General features: G+C 38.6%; 1 protein-coding gene across 2 annotated transcripts; it reads left to right on the top strand.

Annotated features, from left to right (window-relative positions):
* The first annotated feature begins 406 nt into the window (after positions 1–406).
* On the top strand, positions 407–15,590 carry SLC35A5 (solute carrier family 35 member A5). Of its 2 annotated transcripts, XM_053457478.1 has the most exons (8): positions 407–623; positions 4,717–4,768; positions 9,152–9,314; positions 12,503–12,601; positions 13,104–13,231; positions 13,529–13,596; positions 14,214–14,967; positions 15,512–15,590. In XM_053457478.1, exons 3-8 carry the CDS (start codon positions 9,185–9,187, stop codon positions 15,578–15,580), a joined length of 1,248 nt encoding a protein of 415 aa, XP_053313453.1. In that variant the 5' UTR covers positions 407–623; positions 4,717–4,768; positions 9,152–9,184; the 3' UTR covers positions 15,581–15,590. The 2 variants fall into 2 exon arrangements, with proteins under 2 accessions (XP_053313453.1, XP_053313454.1); XM_053457479.1 differs by lacking the exons at positions 407–623; positions 4,717–4,768 and adding an exon at positions 8,381–8,631.
* Positions 15,591–16,179: the final 589 nt, after the last annotated feature.

Below are 16,179 nucleotides of genomic sequence, written 5' to 3'. Positions count from 1 at the left end.
GGTGTGACGAAAGCCTCTAGGCACCACCTAGATACTTTCAATAGTTTTTTAACGAATGCAGGTGATGCATAGTGGCTTTCGGTACAATAATAAGGTTTGGTTCGCGTACTGAGGTAAAGCTGCAACAGAGCCGTTAAGAGGAGCGCGTCTCATGTGTACCAACGTGTTTAGCTATAAATATCCAGAGCTAATAACTGCACTGTTCAGTTGTGTGCTATTCCAGGCTAGGATGTCATTTCTGTACATCTGTGGAGTTGGTATATCCGGTTAGTTATTGCCATGGCAGCGTCGTATTTAATTTTTTGTTCAACTTTTACATGTTTATTTTAAGAAAAAATAAAATGGGCATTACACAGGAATAAGTAACGTTACAATGTAACTCTTTGTTGAAGTAGTTTGGGAAGGAAGCCGTTAAGGCTCGTCTATCAAAATTGACAGTCAGGTAAGCAACATAATCGTCAGAATCCGAAACGAGGCTTGGAGCGCGTGACGTCACTACATGTTATCCCGGAAGAGCGAGTGGTAGGGTATGTGCACGGTTGTTTTTGCAAAGGTGTGCAGCAGAGTGCTGTGTGATCACCTGATGACGTGTCTTACTCGCACCCTGCTTTATTGAACTCGAGGTAAGTTGTGGATTTTGTAACAATTTTCCCAGAGCAGTGAACATTTTGCATGGTTCTGATGTACACACTTTGAATTGAAATCTATTAGTTCACATCTAATACACATCAAAGTGGCTTTACAGTTGGCATCTCTGTTTTCATGGGAGATGCTGGTATTTCAAACAAAGTAATCACGTTAAGTCCTACAGAACAGCATGCAAATTCTAGACTAGATACTTATGACTATTAAAATAGATCTTTCGCTGACAGGTATTTGTTCATGAAACTGAGGTGTGTCAACACATTACATACAGGGTGACAGAGAGAAAATGGAACTGAGTGGTATAATAGGTTACCAGACTTAGCAAGTCCTTCAACATAGACCAATATTCAAGATCTCACTGCTAAATACAGAGAGATTTAAACCTTTAAGAATTGAGCGTGGGATTAAAAAAAAAACAAAAAAACTATAGCATGAAAAAAAGAATTTCAAATACAGCATATGTATGAAGAGGAAAATCAGTAACAGATTGAGGGGGGTATTCATCACAAAAAACATTGTGAGGTCAGAATATGGAACACCTAACATGATTGATGCTGGCAAGCAATCAACATTACATTTTATGAATAGTTTGCTTTCTTAAAGCCATTAACGCATTTTGATACAGAGGTTTGAGCATTGACATTGTTGGGCTCTACTCTTGGATGTAAAGAAAAAAAAAGTGTTACCTTTACCATTATGCCAGGATACAATGTATACAAATAAGGGATTTTTTTAAAAAAAATTTACCCCCTCTAGCTGGGAACCTGGTTCGATGGTAACTTGTCATAAGGAAGGAATGACTGTTAATCTCCAAACTGGAGTGAGCTGTATTTTCAGTTTAGTTTGTTTTTTATTTGTGTTTAAACTGTTGGAGAAATAAAACAATAAATGTTTATGCTGATGGCCATTTATTCTAAACAGTGTTATAAGAAATGGTTTACCCCACCCCTGGGTGCATGTGGGTGTATATATGTTTGTGTGTGTCCAATTACTATTCTGGGCAGAATGTCTCAACAGTTGTGGACTAATTAGATTTGCACATGTATAGGTAAAAGACAGGTATAAAGTATGTATTTTGCTTAAAAAAGGGAGCTGATTAGGGTTGTGTAAAGCTTTTCACACGGCGGAAACCTTACAAATAAATAGAATCCTTTCTGAAGTAAAAAGTTACGTACCTTCAATTTATTATGCTTATTACCCTGATCGATACTTACTCATAATACATATACATATGTGATGTCAAAACAACTGATGCATTTAGTTGTTTTTTTAATAATATACAGTGCCCTCCACTAATATTGATAGCCTTAGAAAATATAAGCAAAGCAGGCTGTGAAAAAATATTTGTTAACCTTTTGATCTTTTCTTTGATATATATTAGTATTTTATTTTTAAACAATTGCAAATAAAAAATGTTATAAATATATGTGTGGTGCAATTATTGGCACCCCATGAATTCATATGAGAAAAATATATTTGAAGTATATTCCCATGATGTTTTACATTTTTTTGTAAACGTGGGTGACTAGCAACAGGAAATTGTTCAACCATGACTTCCTGTTTCACAGGGGTATAAATATTAGGTAACACATAGGCCAAATTGCCGTAGTCATTCATCACAATGGATAAGACCAAAGAATAAAGCTGTGATGGGTGGCAAAACATTGTTGAGCTTTACCAGATGCAAAAAGGCTAAAAGAAAATACCGTATTTGCTCGATTATAAGACGACCCTGATTATAAGACGACCCCCCAAAATCTGAATATTAACTTAGGAAAAAAAGAAAAAGCCTGAATATAAGACGACCCCAAAGGAAAAAAGTTTTACCAGTAAATGTTAATTCATGTAAACTATTTTTTTTAATAAAAGCTATGATTGAGAAAAATATTTTTTTTGTTTTTATTTCTTGTATTTTCCAACCTGTCCCCCAGTTACGCACATCTGCCCCCAGGCTTGCCACTCCAATATGGCACTGTGGCCCATGATATGCCTTTTAACCCTCTATATGCCACTGTGCCCCATGGTATGCCTTTTGACCCCCTATGTGCCACTCTGCCTCCAGAAATGCCTTATACCCCTATATCCCATTCTGGCATTTAGGGGGTTAAAATGCATATTATGGGGCAGAGTGGCATATAGGGAGGTATAAGGCATTTCAGGAGGCAGAGTGGCATTAAGGGAGTTAAAAGGCATTGTATAGAGCACTCTGCCTCCAGAAATGCCTTATACCCCTATATGCCACTCTGCCATTTAGGGGGTTAAAAGGCATATTATGGGGCAGAGTGGCATATAGGGAGGTATAAGGCATTTCAGGAGGCAGAGTGCTCTATTAAATGCCCCCTTAACGCCACTCCAGAAATGCCCTATGCCCCCATTTAACACACACACACACACACCCTATACCCCCATTTAACTAACACTCTCTCTCTCTCTCCCCCCCTCTCTCTCTCCCCCCCTCTCCCCCCCTTCCCCCGCTCTCCCCCCGCTCTCCCCCCTCTCTTACCGGTGCTTCCAGCCGGGGCAGCGGGTTGACGTCGCCTTCTGCTGCAGCCGGAAGGAGGTGTGGCTAGCAGCGGGGGTTTGTATGCGTCCGTCGTGTATACTTTTCCCGGCTGTCAGAGATCAGAGTTCCCCGCACCGGTGCGGCACCGATGCGGGGAACTCTGATCTCTGACAGTCGGGGAAGGTCTATGCGACGGACGCAGACAACCCCCGCTGCTAGCCACACCTCCTTCCGGCTGCAGCGGACGTTGTCTACGCGGATCGCGTAGACGTCAACCCGCTGCCCCGGCAATACAGCAGGAAGCACCGGTAAGTGTGTGTATGATGGGGGGGGGACCAGGAGGATCCAGGTCCCCTGCAGCGGTGCGGGGGATCTGGATCTTAGTCTCCTAATCAGACCTCTATTTGAGGTCTGATTAGAAGACGACCCCGATTAGAAGACGAGGGGTATTTTTCAGAGCATTTGCTCTGAAAAAACCTCGTCTTATAATCGAGCAAATACGGTAGCACATTGGAAGATGCCCACTTCCCCCATCAGGGCAATAATTAATAAGTTCCAGTCAACTTGGAAATGTTATGACAGCCTGGAAGATGTTTCGTCTCAACGCACTGTAAAGAGGATGGTTTGAGTGTCCAGAAAATCTCTATTTTGGTTGCGTTTTGGGGTCAGAAAGTCTCCATTATAAGATGAAAAAAAAACATGAATATAAGACAAACTTATAGGAAAAAAGTTTTACTAGTAAATATTTAATTCATCTAAACTATTTTTTCATACTTAAAAAATATTTTTCTCAATCATAGCTTTTATTATTTCCTTTTATTTGCCAACCTGCCCCCACCCAGGCTTGCCCCCAGAAATACCTTATGCCCCCCTATATGCCACTCTGCCTCCCTGATATGCCTTATACCCTCCTATATGCCACTCTGCCCCATGTTATGCCATTTAACCCCCTATATGCCACTCTGCCTCCAGAAATGTCTTATACCCCTATATGCCCCTATGCCACTATATGGCATATAGAGGGTTAAAAGGCATATCATGGGACAGAGTGGCATATAGGGGGTTAAAAGGCATTTCTGGAGGTAGAGTGGCAAATAGGGGGTTAAAAGGAATATCATGGGACACTCTGCCTTCAAAAAAGCCTTATGCCCCCCCCCAGCTTACCAGTGCTTCTGACTCCCTGGTGGCGGACGTTCGCTGGCTGCCATTGAAGAGAATTCCCTGCAGCGCTGCGGGGAATTCTCCTCTCTGGCAGCCGGCGAACGTCTGCTTGATGCACGTAGACAACTTGTGCCAGCAGCAGCTGAGGTTTCCAGACAGGAAAACTGCGGGGGATCTGGATCTTGGTCTCATGGTCAGACCTCTATTTGAGGTCTGATTAGAAGACGACCCCGATTTATAAGACATTTGCTCTGAAAAAACCTTGTCTTATAATCGAGCAAATACGGTAATAACTGCTTCCATTTAGCTATTTTTAATTTGGGGTTGATTAGTTAAAACACACATCTGTAATGTCATGTATTACACTAAAATAGGTTATTAATAATGGTATTTGCATGTGTCTTTAGGGCTAATGAAGTTCACAGTTACAGAGAAATTGTGGCCAAAAGTATGTAAAAGGTAAGGAGAAAATAATAATAAATAACTCGTAGCAATAATTTTGATACAGACTGATTTGTGAAGTGTGTCCTACTACTGTACTCTGGTCTGTTTCAGTCAAGTGTTTGGGTGCCGCTACAGCTGCAATTCAAATCGCCTAAATTGAATGAAATCCCTTAAGATTATTTTATAATTTTACTCCTATAGAGAGTGCTGCCATGTTTCTAAAGTGGACCTATCACCATTTTTAAACCTGCCATTAATCAGTGTATTTATATGCACAAAAATACAGAAAGGGAAGCACACCCTAAAAATCATACACATTCAGATTCCGGGGTTATGCTGAAACGACCAACATGTACACACTACAAAGCAAGAAATCAGTACACACCCAGTAAATATTAATTAAAAGCACCTATCTGCGGGATTCCGTCACGCTATATGGCCGTATATTGCTTAACCTGCCGCTACAGCAAAGTATTCTTAAAAGCATCCAATCCGCCAATAATGGCATTAATTGAATTTGAATTCGGCAAAGATAAACACTCTTTTCTCTGTGCATTTGCCCTGTATGTGCTTCTTTAATGCTATCATACCCCCTTTTAAAGGGTTGCCCTAATTTTTTTTTATTACTATTATCAGATGAAAATATTTTTGCCAAAATATTTCACATAATGTTTTCATTTAGATGCATACTATTGACTTGGATCTGTTCTAGCTGTGTTATCTGCTACACCCTGAAGCCTTACTATTCGACATTGTGGTAAACAATATAATGGCTCAACCACCCAACCTGACTAACGAAAGTCTATGGGGGAATTGTACAAGCAGGATGTCATTTGCATTGCATAAAGAATCAGCTCAGCGTGGTGGTTTAGCAAAGGAAGTCACTGAAAGTATCACATGACTGACAATAAACAGAACTTACAGCTTGGGAGATATTGGAGCAGAATTAGGTAAAATTAGATTGTTAATGCTTATATGTATTACTGTACACAAAACCTATATTTTATAGTTGGAAACATATGTTTCACCGTGGGATTTCTCCTGATGTAGACAAATGTGACTCTTCTAGTCTGTTTATAGACCGTTTCTGTACTTATTCAATTTTCATAATACCGTTTTAAGAACACCCACCCAGAATTGTACTGCATATTCAAGGGGAAGACTTAAAATTTCCTAATTTGCTTTATTCTTGCCTTATTCTAATGCCCTAAAAGCCTAGGTTTTCACTTGCCTATTCAACCAATGTATAATAAGAGTGGGCACAGCAAACATGGAAATGCAGAATCACAAACGTATGGGGAAAAAATTGCCAAAATATTGGATTTTAAGGATAGGAGAACACCAGTCATGAAGGGATTGACACTAGGTAGAATGCTACTGTAAGATGTACAGCTAAGAAAACATCCAACCAAGCCAGTTTTAATGCCATCTTAAGCAACCAAGCCCAGTGTTTAACATTGACAATGGTAAATATCAATAAAATAAATTATACACGTTTAACATACAATTAAAAGTGCTTTGCAAGATCACAGGCTGTTGGCCTGTATAAAAGTTTCACTCTTCACAACCATAATTATTTCTGATATAACAAGTTTAAACTGTTTTGTTTCTTGCCAAAAATACTTGAAATTAGCATGTTCCGTAAGGTCTAGAACCATACTAGTTTAAGGAACAATGTTTATATTCTTGCCAATACAGTATTATTATTTTATCTTACATCGCCAGCCGAACAACAAGTGAGCACTCCTCCTGACTGTAAGGGCTGGAAAATGATAAACTAATCCCCCCCCCCTTCCCCTAATCCTCATGTGTTTCCAGCCCTACATGATAGGGATGAAGTCATCCCACATTTGCTGTTTTCAGGTCCCTCATGAGGGTTGCCTGGTCCAGCCTGGTGTTGCCTCATCTACTGGTGTCATTGCCGGTTTGTTGCAGCATCACCAATGGCTTCCACTTTGTTCTATGTAGTATTGCAAAGTGGTGTCTTCAATAGGGATACTTCCTATTTTATGCATGTGCATCTTATTCTGGGAAGCAGGTTCATGTGCTTTAGATTTAGATTGATTGCAGTCTTTTTTGGCCATGGTACGTTGCATGTGGTGTCTGTTTGTATCCTTCTTTTATGTTGGCTGCTCTTTTCATGATAGTTTATGCTGCTTTCCAGCACTCTCTCTGCCCAAGTAGGTACTTCGGGCACAGTGTTCTTATTAACCCATAATTTTGCAGTTGGTTATTCTCTGTTCCATTTTTTCTATATAGCATGTCCTGTGTTCATATGACTGAATAAGAGTCCTTCTGAGGATACCCCATGTAAGGCATAGGATCAAGTATATGGCCTGTTTCATTTGCAGAAAGACTCTGCATGACCAGAATAGGTCCTTATGCTCTGCCTGCTTGAGAACAACAGAGTTTGTTGATGACAAAAAATGGCTTCCTGGATTGGTCCTTCAGATTGACATATGGAAAAACAAATCAGCTATCGGTTCGACAGTAGATTTTCTCTGTTAACATGAACATTGAAAACCTGTGGCAACACTACTTTTAAGGGAAGTTTGTGTGCTATGCCATTTATGGGGAAGTAGCTCTAGGTCCTGAATTGTAATGGCTTGTGGAAACAACCACAAGGAATATATTTTGGCTGTCCAAGAGAAAGTCCAGTTACACTAGAGGTGTTTCCTTTTGGGGGTTTTGTGGGCAAGAGGAGGATTCCAGGTCCAGATCAAGTAGTGACAAGCCCTATGGCCGCTGAAACAATTCATCACATGTGATATGAGGTCACAAGACTTGTTCTAGCCCCTCATGATACCAGATCTCTACCCATGGAGACTGCCTGAGTTTATTGTCGGGTCTTGAATCTCATCAAACAAGATTACAAGATGCAGTTCCTTGCAAGAGCAAGACATGTTTTCTTCCATTTGGGTATACCAAGAAACTCTAAGGTAAAGATGATGTTGTTAATCTCCTTAATTTTCAGCAGAAGCAAGCCCTGGTAACGAAGGAACGAAGGCTTATTCCTATTCTTTTTTATGCAAAATGTCTGTGGGAGTATAAGACTAATTCTGGACCCTTAACACCGCATCAACTGGTTCTTCTAGATTTTTTAAATTAAAGATGGAGACAGTCAAGTCATGGCCTGGATCGATATTTTGGATACCAATTTTCACATCCCAATCCACTTTGACCATCGTCAGTCCCTCAGTATGTCAATTCCGTATCAGGCCTTTTCATTTGTACTCAATTGGAGGTAGCTCATATAAGACAGCAGGGAGCTACCATTGTTGCTTACCTCGAAGACTAGCTACCGATAGCTCCTTCAGTACGCCCTCTTTGTTATCCCATTGAATTGATTAAAGACCCTGGAAGATCTGGCTTGGATGGCCAACTTTCCAAAGTACTTCTTAGTGCCATACATTGGTTGGGACTTCTAGGCCTATTTACCCAAGAAGATATTTCATCACGGATTGGACAATTAGGAGTGCAATTCTATGACTGGTGAGGTAAAGATGAGTATCCTTCCTGTGTGGCAAGTCAATTGTGGAATTTATGGTTGCCTTTCACTATGCTGTTCCTTGGGTTTTGGCTCACGTGCAGCTGCTTTAAAGCAGGCGCCTTGCATGTCCCCAACTGGAAATCCATCACCACAAGCTGTAGTTCAGTGGAGTAAAGCACATTTTGAAAGCGATGATAGTGAGAGATGTTTTTTTACTGCTAACTTTTTGGAAGGTGGTCACAGAGTCACTCTCCACAAGAATACTCATGAGAGTTGCAATTCTCAAAAGGTGGTGCACCAGAGGTCAGAAAAGGTTTACATGCTTTTGAGCCTTTCCTGCGCTATATTTTGTTCCCTGACCTTTATGGACTGCGTGTGCAATCCACCTGTATGTATAACCGTATATTTCGGGTATACTTATTAAGGGGATGTGGGGCCTTTTAAGAAAATCATTCCTTTGAAATTACTTGTACTATTTGATTTTTAATTTATGGGAAAAAATGAGGGGTAAATTGTGTTTTTCGTTTGATCATTTTGAAAAATCGCAGTGTTTCATGTGGTAAGATGCACGATTTACCCTAAAATCGGTATCTAGATATTTCTTTACTGTATCCTGAAAAAAAACAATCTAGGTGTCCTTAGTTAAAGTGCTAATGTATGTCTAAGATTGTCACCTAAATTGAGGAGCAAACTCAAAGCGTTTAAAAAAAAAAAATCTAGTAAAATAGATTTCTGTGGATTGTATGATATATTGATATAATATAATATAATATGATATAAGATGATATATTAAGCAGGCATTATGTCCCAAAAGAGTTGGGTAAGAGTTATTATGTTGTGAAATGAATGAGCACCCTTAACGGTTATGTTTTAACCTCATGAATTTACTCGTCCATTTTATGTACCAGTGAATTTGGTGAGCTGCAAGGTCAACAGATGAAATGAGCTTCAAGCTGTATTTGAATCCATCATGGCCCTCCAAAGCTTCCCTGCACACATTTCTACTTGGGTTTACCTACGTGAGCCTTGGATCCAGCCGTGTCCTTCTGGTGAAATTCTCGGCTAATGAAGGTGGGCTTTTCTTTTGTTTACACACACATAACGTCTTTCAAAATTCATATACGATCGGTTTTCAAAAAAATGCATTGCCAGACAAATCATGTCTATCATAGTGATCAGTCTATATGCAATAACGAGAGTAAATGCTCAATAAATTACCTGCCAGACCCTTACTTTGCTTAACTGAATATTGTAATAGACTGCAGCACTTTGTGCTGTGCCAATTTACAAGGCGCATCCACAGCACGGCTTGGATGCGCAGACTGATATTCCGGTAATAGATAATAGATAATAGAGTTTACTATATCTTCTATTACAATACCTTATCAACTTTGGTAAGATATATGATATCTACCTATCTAGTTCTTTTGGGTAAATGGGATAATAAGGTGTACTTTTTCATGTGGTTCTAATTAAGTGCTCTATGGCAATCTAGTCTCCATTTGCGCTACATGCATTTAGCCACATGCACAGTATTTCAGTTTTTTATGTGTTTATTATTTCTTCATCATTTGGAGGAGCTGTGTATAATTATATTTTGAAGTTATATTTTATTCTTTATCATTTGTTGAGTTTCGTGTCTTCCTCTTTATGTCCAGTGCTAGGTAAAGGTACACCAGTAAACGTATAAATGTTTGATTGGAAGAAATGACATTTACCAAAATGTTTAATCAGACTTACATTTGAGTAAGGGTTTATAGTGCCTGGCTTACCCTCTTTGTGTGGCATAGTTCTCAAACCTACTCATCTTAGAGAAGATGCCTGCTGGGTTAAAAAAAAATAACTCTATTACTGGGGTTTAGATTTGAAGAGCTCTGCCAGATCTGAAGCTCTCACCCAAACAATAAAATCATGTGTCCCGTAACTAACTTCACAGGTTATTTTATGTTATCTGAAACATACACTCACTCACATAACATGTACATTCTCAAGTATACAAACTCACTCCATGCCTCACATACACATCTACATTTAGGACCCATTCTACCTGGGCTTAGGAGGAGACTGCTGGTCCAGCAGCTGGTGACAGGTCTATTCTCCTGCCCTCTTACAATCTTTACACGCTTCCTGTGCCTGGCAGTGATGTCATATCATGGCGCTCATAGACAGTCAACACGCTGGAGCAGAGGGAACAAAGAGGGCTTTGCAGGTGGCTGTGGTTTTATGTACGTGGATATAATATACACCCCTTTTCAGGATTCTTGAAATTGGGGTAAATTTGGCGGTACCTGAGATATTATGGTACTCTAGTGGAAATCTTTTAAATGGCCATTTAGAAACAGTACCTGGTTAAGGGGGGAAATTACCAGTGACCTTTACCAAATCTTACAGATGAAATTAGTAATTTATTACTTATTTATTATGGCTGTACTTTTCTGTATGCAGTGTTGTGTTTATAGAGAACAACCGCCAACAATAGGGGGGCTGTAAGTCGGTTCAATGTATTTCTCAAGTAAGCTTTTGAACTATATATTTACAAAAATCACTGATCCTTGGAAGAGCAAACAATTCACACAAATATATATTTTTTAAAATTGAAGATTGAATGTTTCACCTTTCTTGCCCATAAGGCAAAGCTTTTTGTGCAGAAATAATAATGTCCAGCAGGGGTCACTGCAAAACAGCAAATAGACCTTTATGAGGTCTGAATTCTACAATTTGCAGGTTATACTAGTTTTCTTCATGTGAAAAAAATGGCCAACCACAGAGAATTTCTCCTTCAAGAATAAATAAGTTATAAATGTGCATCATGCTGGGCCAGTTTTGCATTTCTGTTGGGGAAACTCTGCGGGAATGGCCCTTCACAATGCAATGATAAAATAACGAGGCCAGCTTTGAACTCCTAGCTTAGTGAATAATATTCCGTTGTGTGTGGCCTATAAGATAGGTATACACTTTTGAAAGCAAGCAAAAGTGTAAAGAAACAGGACTTTAAATGTTTTGCTCTGTGTTTATAACTGTACATTGCACAAACATGTTGTGGGTCATGATATAGCATATTTACTAATTGATAATATTTTATAACTAGAATGTAATAAAATTACATCATGTAATTGTGTAGTTATAGGAACACATTGAGTCTGAATACGTAACACTACTAACAAAGTTACCAATCTAAATACTTTGTTGTGTCCAAATGTAATCTGGGCATCCAAATTTTTTTTTGGGGATTAGAATCCTAAACTGTAGTTTAGCCAATTTCTGTCCAGGCAGTTACCTGACCGTTCTGCTGACAACTTGGGTATCGTGATCTATCTGTTGAGAGAAGTGGGAAGTGCCAACATAAATGCAAACATGAAGCTTTGGCAATTCTGAAAAGTACTTCAGTGTTGTAATGCGTTTCCAAATCACGTTAGATTTTCATACATCAAATATTAGCCGCAATTTTTTTTCTTGTCCTACTTGGCTGGTTATTATTCACAAGAGCACACCTCATCGTGTTTACCTCATAGCAAAGTGTGGGTAATGTGTGTAATGTTTGTGTTCTGGCTGAACACAGACTGTCTTGTGTGTGGCGGGTGGCTAATACCAAGTAGTGGCCAACTGTGGCCCACAAGCCCTCTCCATGGCTCCAGTAGTGGTGCTCTTCTCCAATTCCAAAGAAGGAACAATAAAAATGGAAAGGGCGACAACTCTTTTCTATAACCTTAAGAAACTTTATTGTTTAAAGGGCACCAACACAGGACTAAAACGGCTGTCTCTTGATAGATTTCATGCACACGTTGATAACAAAAGAAAAAAAATATATATTTTATTGTTCTGGATTTTTCCCCCCATCTTGATTATACTGTATAGTGAAACTTAACCCCTTCATGACAAAGCCCGTACATGTACAGGCTCACAATGCATGTTTTTATTGGGTTTAAGGACAACCCATTGTCCTTAAGGGGTTAAAATATGTAAAATAAATTATGAAAATATAATAACTTGCCCCCTGAATGCAGCATGTACATAAAGGTTTTCATAAGGGTTAATACAAGACAACTCAGTAACTACAGGTAACAATTGTCAATCAGCACATTTCGGTGGCAAAATGAAACCCAAAGACATCCTCTGAAGTCCAACCGGTGACATAATAGGAATAATGACCAGCTCTTAAGAAATTATAGGAAACGCATTTTAGTTTTCCTCAAACTGAAAAATCTACTTTCTTTACGGTCGCCATGTATTAAAAAAGTAACACATTTTTCTCTCTACAGACAATAAATACGACTATGTCCCAGCTACAGTAAATGTGTGTGCAGAAGCGGTGAAACTTCTCTTCTGTATGCTAATGGCTGCCAGAGTAATTATAAAAGGTGAGATTTGATTTCTTTTCTAAATTAGTTTGTCAAGGCCAAATTAGCAGTGCAAATTTTAACATTTTAAGTGCAGTGAGAGTGCGTTAGAAAGGCCCCTCTGATGATTCAAGTCTTAGACCTTTAGTCAAGAGGTCCATGATCACAAACAAGAAGAAAGTTTGGAAAGCTGGGTAGTCTGCAGTTACACAAATATTGAGGTGAAAGACAAAGCTGATAACTGTTCCTAATGCTAATGCTAATAGGTCCCCTAAACTGTAAACTTGCTGTAAATGTACTAGTCCTGCTGTTAGTTTTCATTCATAATGGAACAGCTGATGAATGAATAGATTTGTTTTTCTAAAAATAGTGTAATGGAATAATTTCAAAGGCCAGCTTCTACCTTATATTCTCTGATAAAACACAATCATTGTATGATTTTTTTTTAAGCTTGATATTACTAATAAAGTGATCTATATATATATATATATATTTTTATGTATGTTTTTTTTCTTCTCTCCAGAAAAACGGCCTTTAAGATGCGGCACTTCTTTGAAAGAGTTTTGGCGGTACTTAAAGTGGGCTGTTCCAGCATTTCTCTACTTCTTAGATAACCTTATTATTTTTTCAATTTTGAGCTATTTGCAACCAGTAAGTAAAAGACAAATTTATACATGCAGATTCCTTAGGCCAGAGCCTTGTGTTTCTCTGGAAGCCTTTTTATAAGAAATACATTTTCCATCCTGCATTAAATGTCCCTTTGCTTGGATGTCACATCTAGCTGACAATGAAGTTCATGCCTTTTGCGGAAGATTGTTGTGGAAATATGAGATGCTAATATTGGAGAGCATCAGCCTCACCATGATGTGCATTTAATGCAGCCCACTGTGAAGTTGCTATGTGTGCATTAAGTAATAATATGCAACCTTTATCTTTCTTTTTGTTTAGGCTATGGCTGTATTACTGTCCAATTTTGTCATTATTACAACTGCAGTTTTCTTCAGAATAATACTAAAGTAAGTATTACGAAACAATAAACGCATTAAGCGGTGTTCCTGTACTGTATAATAGCGGAAAAGGGCAGCTTCAAGAAGAACACATGTGCGTTTTACAAATACCTTACACTAACTTACAGAATCAATCAATAGCTGATGGTACTAAAGTTAGATGCCCCACAATAAAAACATATCGCACCAGCTTTAGTTGGGGCCATTAACCTCCACATGTGAAGGATATTTTATACCTTTAATACCAGAGACTTTTTTTTTTGCATGTGATTGCTGGTTCTCATTCATTTTCATGGGATTGCATCAGGCGCCTGCGGGTAGCAACACACACACAGTATTTTTAGTAGTATGTAGTATGTCGGGATGGTATGGTACATCCTAGGGTTGCAAAAGTATTAAGTGTCAACTCTTAGAATGTGTTGCATAAGTATTCCACAGCCCAGATTTGTAAATCATTTTGTTAAATAATTGTCTACTTTCTTTTAGAGCGTGGCATAACGTAAGTCCACTTTTATTTAAGGTTGTAAGACAATGAAGTGTGGTACCCCAAGTGCTGGTAGGGGGTCTTATGAAGCCAATCAATAAAGACTGTGTACATCTAATATGTTTTTGTTTTGTTTTTGTAGACGGCATCTTTCATACATACAATGGGCGTCTCTTTTAATCTTGTTCTTCTCAATCATGAGTCTAACGTCCCGAAATGGAGCAGGTCATGATGGGGTATCGGTCGAAGGAGCTCGTGTTTTCCATGCTGTCCCATCCAATAGCTGTGTTTACATGGAGAAGTCTGAATCCCAATCCCAGGAAGAGCAAAGTGTGTCACAAGTATCAACTACAACCTTTAAGTACTTTCCCATCAGCCCTGGCCACTTACTGATTCTCTTGCAATGCGTCATTGCTGCTTTGGCGAATATCTACAATGAAAAAATTCTCAAGGAAGCAGACCAGATTTCAGAGAGCATCTTTGTGCAAAACAGCAAACTTTACGTGTTTGGAGTCTTGTTCAACGGTCTCACGTTGATACTTCACAATAAACACTTAGGCAAGATAAAGTCCTGTGGATTTTTTTATGGCCATAATGGATTTTCTATTGCTCTTATTTTTGCAACTGCCTTTGTTGGATTGTCAGTTGCGTTTATTTTAAAATTTAGAGACAACATGTTTCATGTCCTCACAGCACAACTAACAACTGTGATGATTACCATTGTATCATTTTTTGTGTTCAATTTCAAGCCGTCCATTGAATTCTTTTTAGAAGCTCCTGTGGTTCTTCTCTCTATATATATTTATAATGCAAGTCGAACCACGGAATCCAAAGGCCCCACGCAGAGAGTAAAACTAAAAAAGGTTAATGGCGACGCATGGGAAAGATGTAGCGGAGTAAGTATTTGTGTGGGGTTTTTTTTCTGCTTCATTCACCAATTGCTTTTTATGTCCGCATATAAGGTGGCCATAACTATAAAACTGTCTGGTTTTAGTGCAGTTTAGAAGATTTCTTATGGTCTATTTAGCCATGCAGGGCAAACCCATCCTTGTTGCTGGAGAAACCATGAACTATATGTATCATTAAGAGCTAGTGTTGAACGAGGAATAACTTTGAGATTTCCTGCTTCAACTTGCCTACAACTCACTGTTGTTTGATAAATAGTCTGGCTTTTCCCCCCCTAAATGTTCTACAGCATTTAACATTGCATATAACTCCGTAAGTTCCAAAAGTTAAAATAAAGAAATCTGGTGTCAGCCATATAGGTCTTCCGCTGGGTTGGGTATCACCCAAGATTGCTTACCCAGCCATTCACGGTTGTTATTATACCAGTGGGAGTTATATTCACAATGTCTTCATCCATTGCTTTGACGTGCTTATTAACTTTCCTATGTATGTATTATAAAATGTTATACATTTATGGCTTTTGTATCATTGCAGGATGGCCAGGAGCTGGAGAAACTCACTAGTGCAATGGAAGATTCAGATACAGATGAAGAAATTTTCTAAGGGAAATAAAATGAACTGAAAAATCCCATATTTGGATAAATTTATAACAACACGTTTTTATTCTTCCCCAAGTCAATGTTTTTACAATTTATTACCTTTTGGTGTTGCTACAAGGGGACTTTCATTACGATCACAACTTCAACTGTATACGTGATGTGAAAAAAACTGTGTTTATTTTGTTATCTGTTAATACAGGAAAAGAAAAGGGTTGGTATTACTTGGGCTGCATATAACGTTCCCCTGCTTGTGCAATAAGTAGTTTAGACTCAAATCGGTAATAAAATGTTATTTTGTATCGTTGTATAAAGCACAGCTAGTGACTCTTCAGTTGTCCTAAAGAAAAAGGAGCCAAAAAAGATGATCATTATACCATTTTATGGACTAGGGGATGTTTGGTTAAATATATGGTTCTTGAAAATGCATTTGTACAAGAGTGCCTTAACTATTTTTTTAAGGATTTTGTGAAATAAATGTAAAACAAAAATACCTTGTTATACTGTGAGTTTAGATGTAAGAAGAAACTTTAAAATGGCACAACCAAAGTCATTACGATACATTTATCCTTGAACAATAGGCTACGGTGCTATCAGTCCAAACGG

The sequence above is a fragment of the Spea bombifrons genome, chromosome 2 (genome assembly GCF_027358695.1).
Source record: "Spea bombifrons isolate aSpeBom1 chromosome 2, aSpeBom1.2.pri, whole genome shotgun sequence".
NCBI classification, from domain to species: Eukaryota; Metazoa; Chordata; class Amphibia; order Anura; family Pelobatidae; genus Spea; species Spea bombifrons.
Note: the sequence above shows the minus strand (reverse complement) of the source record. Positions and strands in the feature narration are given on the sequence as shown.

Excerpts from the sequence above, each read along its gene's own strand:
- SLC35A5 (XM_053457478.1), top strand. The coding sequence starts at position 9,185 with ATGAGCTTCAAGCTGTATTTGAATCCATCATGGCCCTCCAAAGCTTCC. Across the intron at positions 9,315-12,502 it reads GAAATTCTCGGCTAATGAAG|ACAATAAATACGACTATGTC; the intron begins GTGGGCTTTTCT and ends TTCTCTCTACAG. Across the intron at positions 12,602-13,103 it reads TGCCAGAGTAATTATAAAAG|AAAAACGGCCTTTAAGATGC; the intron begins GTGAGATTTGAT and ends TCTTCTCTCCAG.